Source organism: Sesamum indicum, linkage group LG3 (genome assembly GCF_000512975.1).
Source record: "Sesamum indicum cultivar Zhongzhi No. 13 linkage group LG3, S_indicum_v1.0, whole genome shotgun sequence".
Taxonomy (NCBI): Eukaryota; Viridiplantae; Streptophyta; class Magnoliopsida; order Lamiales; family Pedaliaceae; genus Sesamum; species Sesamum indicum.
In genome coordinates this window covers 21,499,179-21,504,863 of record NC_026147.1, presented here as the reverse complement: position 1 = coordinate 21,504,863, position 5,685 = coordinate 21,499,179, and the positions used below count along the sequence as shown (strand labels likewise).

General features: G+C 34.0%; 1 protein-coding gene across 1 annotated transcript in view; it reads left to right on the top strand.

The window, feature by feature from the left end:
• LOC105159092 (calcium-transporting ATPase 3, endoplasmic reticulum-type) overlaps positions 1–4,965 on the top strand; it is a 25,445-nt gene extending 20,480 nt beyond the window's left edge. Inside the window, exons 28-35 of the mRNA XM_011076040.2 lie at positions 229–330; positions 1,437–1,491; positions 2,085–2,170; positions 2,646–2,794; positions 3,407–3,512; positions 3,669–3,722; positions 4,442–4,490; positions 4,590–4,965. Coding sequence (XP_011074342.1) covers positions 229–330; positions 1,437–1,491; positions 2,085–2,170; positions 2,646–2,794; positions 3,407–3,512; positions 3,669–3,722; positions 4,442–4,490; positions 4,590–4,657 — 669 coding nt within the window. The 3' untranslated portion in view covers positions 4,658–4,965. The remainder of the gene's footprint in view (positions 1–228; positions 331–1,436; positions 1,492–2,084; positions 2,171–2,645; positions 2,795–3,406; positions 3,513–3,668; positions 3,723–4,441; positions 4,491–4,589) is intronic.

Below are 5,685 nucleotides of genomic sequence, written 5' to 3'. Positions count from 1 at the left end.
GTGAGTTAATTGATTTATGCATTTAGTCTTTTGGAAAGTTCACGATATTTTCTTTTTAATTTTTGACTTCTTTTATATTTGTCAGTATCCTGTTTGCTTGAGTCTTCATATCTCTAGAGAGCCAACTTAGCATGAATATAGTATCGTGGAAACTGTATTTTCACACATTTTTTTTTTTGTCTCTTTTACACTTTAGATTCATTTAGGTAATGTCTTATTTTGTTACAGGTCCAGTTGCTCTGGGTGAATTTAGTAACAGATGGCTTGCCTGCAACTGCTATTGGATTTAACAAACAAGACTGTGATGTTATGAAGGCTAAACCTCGCAAGGTATCTTAAACGTTGAGTTTTGAGCATTCTAGTATTATAGCACAATGTACCTGTCATCATCAAATACATCAGTTGGATCATCTGTTTTTCTTGCAATGTTTTATTCTATTTCTTCAATCTGAAGTAGTTTTTGCCACGCTCTGGCATAGAAAAATCTGCCTTTCTCTTTATTGATTATCAATCTTGTTTTTCCTGGTTGCTAAGTCAAACAATAGGTTGATGCCAGATTTTTGACTATATGTTCTTTATGATTAACTATTATGGTTCAATGAAAATAATAGAAATAGCTTGTTGGATCATAAATGTATCAGAAAGCTGAATGAAGTCCTTTGTATTCTTTCTTTCTCCTTGTTCTGATTTTGTTCATTTTCAGTCTTCTCATCGCATTCTTAGGGGATAAATAATTGGTATACTGTAGATGTACCAAAGGAAAGGAACACTTTTCGAATTGAAACAGTTTCTCTTATACGGAAGATGGGAAATAGACAGTTTTTCAGAACAAATGAGGAGAGATGTAAAACTGGATTCTAAGATGTTATAGGTCTTCACAAATTGTCTTCCATTTGTAGATTCTTTTCGAGTGAATCGTCTTCATGCTTCTCTATGTGATGGAGCAATATTTGTCTCTATAATCATGTGAAGAACTGCTTCCAAGTTGTGGTGTGTAGTTGCTTCCAAGTTGTGGTGTATAGCGCACAAGTAATTCTTGAGGAGCAAATGATTATGCTTCACAAGGATGTGATGATTTTTTATTTTGTATCAGCAGAGATTTATGTAGTAGTTACAAAAGTGTTGATTAAGAATCCTATGCTGTTTACAAAAATGACTGTAAAATTGAACTAGCCTGCTTGTAACTGTACTTAGCAGCAAATTTGTAATTAGGCAAATGGTTACTTATTGTCATGACACTTTCAGCGTTTAATGGCCATTTTTGAAATTCACCATTATCTATATGGCGTTCGTTTTTATTTAGATGCCATTCTTGTGGTTTCAACAAATGATCCTTATTTTTTGAGTGATTGTGTTTTTATTTGTAATACCATTAAGAAGCATTTTTTCTTGTTAAAATGAAGCTTTCTCATCATTTAAAGTCATCTGGGTGCCAGGTCAATGAAGCTGTTGTCACTGGATGGTTATTCTTCCGTTATTTAGTTATTGGAGGTACCTATGGATGTCTCAACCTAACGTTTTATGTTGTACAGCTACTATTTCTTTTCTAGACTATTGTATTATTTGTCATGTTATGAGATAGGTAAAGGCTTTCATTATTTGTGGGACTCGTGTCAATTGTTATGACTCAGTGACACTGTGTTAAAGAATTGATTAAACACGAAACTATTGTTGATGAAAATACGTATTTCATGTGTTGCTAAGCTCACTTCTGACATCCATAATATATAGTGACAACACTTGCATTTTGTGATCCATTCTGTTCAAAACTGCATGTGCAATTTAAATAACCCCAAGAACGGCAGTCTCAGTTGTTTAAACTGGAGGGGCAGAAAGACTAAATAGATGTTTGACACTCTACCTTTAGATGTTCTTAGCTGTTTTTGTGCTGGAGAACTTTTATTTTTCCCATGAGTAATATTTGTGATAGTCCATGTGGTATTGAATCAACTTAAAGTTCATCTATGTGCAGCAACAGTTAATATCTAGTCTATTGCATAACCAAGATTTTTAATTCAAAATGCTTGAATAGATAAGTGCGCAATTTCACTTTTATTTCTCATGCTGAGATTTGGTTGGTGCAGTTTATGTTGGGCTTGCTACTATTGCTGGATTTGTGTGGTGGTTTCTTTACTCTGATAATGGTCCTAAACTGCCGTATACTGAACTGGTAAGTACCAAGAAACAGCATGGCTCCTGGACAATGATAAATTCCAAGGTCTCACATGCTTTTCCTTACAATGCTTGTCATGATCATGGTCTGTTGAGAGCTTCTCTTTTTTCAACTTTTTATCTAATAGTGGTTTTAAAGGTTTGCTAATTCAAAACTAGAATAACTGCTTTGCTAATTCAAAACTAAAATAACTGCTTTGCTAATTCAAGTGAGATCAAGGGAATGAGGAACACATCACTAGATATTGCAATTCTATATTTTGGTCTGTGTTTTGGTGAGAGTTGAAAAGGCAATTTACAAAAAGCAAGTGCTGCTATGAAATGAGACGTATTCTTTAACCATCCTAAAGAAGAAAGGGGACGTCATGATTTGTTTATTCTGTTGACAGGCCAGTGAATAATTTGCCAGCCTTCTTTATTGTACTATTCTTTTTGAGTTATCCCCATTGGACTAATGCTTCTCCAAACTTCAGGTCAATTTTGACAGTTGCCCAACAAGGGCAACAAATTATTCTTGCACTGTGTTCAGCGATCGGCATCCATCAACTGTTTCAATGACTGTACTTGTTGTGGTTGAGATGTTCAACGCATTGAACAACCTCAGTGAAAATCAATCACTTCTGTGAGTACTCTTTAGTAGCTTAATCTGTGAACTTTACGTTTATATTTGAAAACTTTTCGGTCGCTCCACCTCAAATTTTGAGTGTTATATATCCCATGTTGCCTTTGTCTCTACTGCCTTCTAAATTAACACATGGAGAAAATTTAATCTATTGCTATAAACTCTGTGATCAAGTAAATAATTTAATGCTGAAGACAACAAAAATAAAGAGTGGTGTAGGCACACACACAGCACCAAGTCACTTACTTCTGTGCCATTTTCACTTGTCCTATTCTTGTAATGTCTCTTCAAAAATTGCAAAAAATACTCTAGGCTACATTAACAGTTTGAGTACACTTGAAATGAAGTATGTTTAATACCAAAAATATTTTAGTTGATGGATGTGTTGTTTTTTTTTGGTTTTCCTGGTGCGTTTCGCTTCCTTTTTCAGTTTAAATTTAACAACTATCTTTCAGATTTCAGAATAGTTACCTGGCCCGGAATAAGGATGGGACAAAAATAGTTTTATTTATACTTTGTAAATGCTTTTTCCTCTTTGAACCAAGGACTTATGGAATGAAACAAAACAGAATATTACATTATTGACAGTCTTTTGTCTTTTCCAAATTTTAGTGTCATTCCCCCCTGGAGTAATTTATGGCTTCTTGGATCAATTGTCCTGACAATGCTACTACATGTCCTCATTCTCTATGTGGAACCGCTGTCTATTCTTTTCTCGGTAATCCATCTTTTTAAAACTTTATTATGTTTTACATATTCTTGGAATCCTGGAATTATTTATTTATTTGTTGTTGTTGTTGTTGTTATCATTATTATTATTATTATTATTTTTGCGGTTTGGGACATTAATAAGAGGTTCTATTTTTTTGGGCAGGTGGCACCACTAAGTTGGGCTGAATGGACCGTTGTTTTGTATCTTTCTTTTCCTGTAAGTATATGTTCTCTTCAAATTTTATATAGCCCCATAATGAATCATATGGATCTTCACATTTTGTAAGTTCTGACTACCTCATGAATCCGAGAAACTCAATGCTGTTACTTTCCTCGTTCTTGACTTATTCTTCAGTGCATTTCCTCCCAACTATCCATAAGAGTAATGTTTGATTATTTGATCATAATTCCATGTGATGGAGTCGCCCTCCATAACATTTTCTTTATTCGCAGTTGCCATTGGGATAACACTTGAAATTATTTCGCAGCAAGGTCTTTTCTTTCACCCTTAAATAAAAGATTCAAATGGATGAGATGAAGGGATTTTATATGAGGGAAGAATTGAAACCATAGCTCATAATGAGTTCCAAAGCATTTGAATCCACCATAACAGTTTCAAATGATACTGACATAGGTGGATGTGTGAAATCCACCATAAGCATTGGAAAGAAAGCTCATATGAGTTCTAAGATTTGAACTTCATTGTAAGACGAGGTTATCCAGACAAGCTCATTGGATTTAAAATCCTTAGCTTGCAAATCTTCTAACCCCTAGACAACCTAACCTAACATAATGCAACTCTTCAGCATTTTTATGTTGCTGTCTGTGCATGTCCTTGCATAGTAGTTCTTTCTATTAGCACACATCTTTCCTGATCTTCGGTTTCTGCGACCAAGTATGTTGCTTCACCTTATGTCATAACTCTCCCAACTGCAGGTAATTATAATCGATGAGATATTGAAGTTCTTTTCAAGAAAGTCAAGTGGTAACTCTTCCCCCCATTGGCACTATCCGCTTAATTTGTAATAGACGGAAGTTGGAACCACACATTTCTAATATTGTTTCATCATGTCTTTTGCTGCAGGCTTCAGGTTTAATTTCAGATTCAGAGGAGTTGATTTACTACCTAAAAGTGAAGCTCATGACAAGTGATGGAGAAGAACCTTTGCTCCCCTTTATGAATATACAGAGATATAGTTGAAAATTGAACTGCTGAGATCAACTTTGAGCATGAACATCTAGATTGATGTATGTTGTCGTCAGTGCTATTTGACGACTTTTAGAAGCATTAATGTTGTAGAAATAGACAATTCTAGGCCCCAAGGTTCTTATGACAGCGCATAGAAATAGAAACGAGACATGGAAACGGTTGTGGAAGATGTTAGAATTATTTTGTTTACAACTGAAGTCTGTCCATATTCAGGCAACATTAATCTGATAAAGGATTTATGTTCTTGGTATTAGTTTAAAACCGACCCATGCTTCATTGCATGTTTTGCCACATGGTTTTCCAGTCCGATTAGGTAGATTTTGTTCATTTAGGTTCCTCTTGCTTGGAGATATCCTTGATGCACTTTCAGGAAGTACTAGGTCTTAGTAACAGAAGAAAAATGGACAAGAAGTTCCCAGGAAAATAATGGGAAGTCACTAAATAAGAACATGTCAAAATTCACCTAGACGGCTTCTAATGTTTAGCCTAGCCTGTTCTACGCTTCCCTCGCAAAATCGGTCTAAAGCAGGGGCTCTGCGATGGAACTGTCTCCAACCAAAATTACGCCAAATTTGTCATTACATGCATATAATAAATAATTTTTTACAATTTAAGTATACTATAAATAAAAATTAAATATAAAAATCAATGAATCACATTTTAACCACATATAACTAACTTAAGGTATTATCGACGCAATAAAAAAATTAGCGTTGTGGTGTTAAATGATGTAAAGTCACTTTTGTTAAGAAAAATAATTATAATTAATTTTTAAAATTATCGAATTAAGGTTATAATTGTCATATTTAAAAAATGGTCGGTAGTCTAACTGACTGTTATTTATGAGTATAGAGAACTTTTCTTTACTAGTAATTTGTGGCATACTTTACATGTATGCATAATTTTTTAATATTATTTAAAATAAAATAATTAATTTAGTAAACTATATAGAAAAGTAAGTTAACATTAG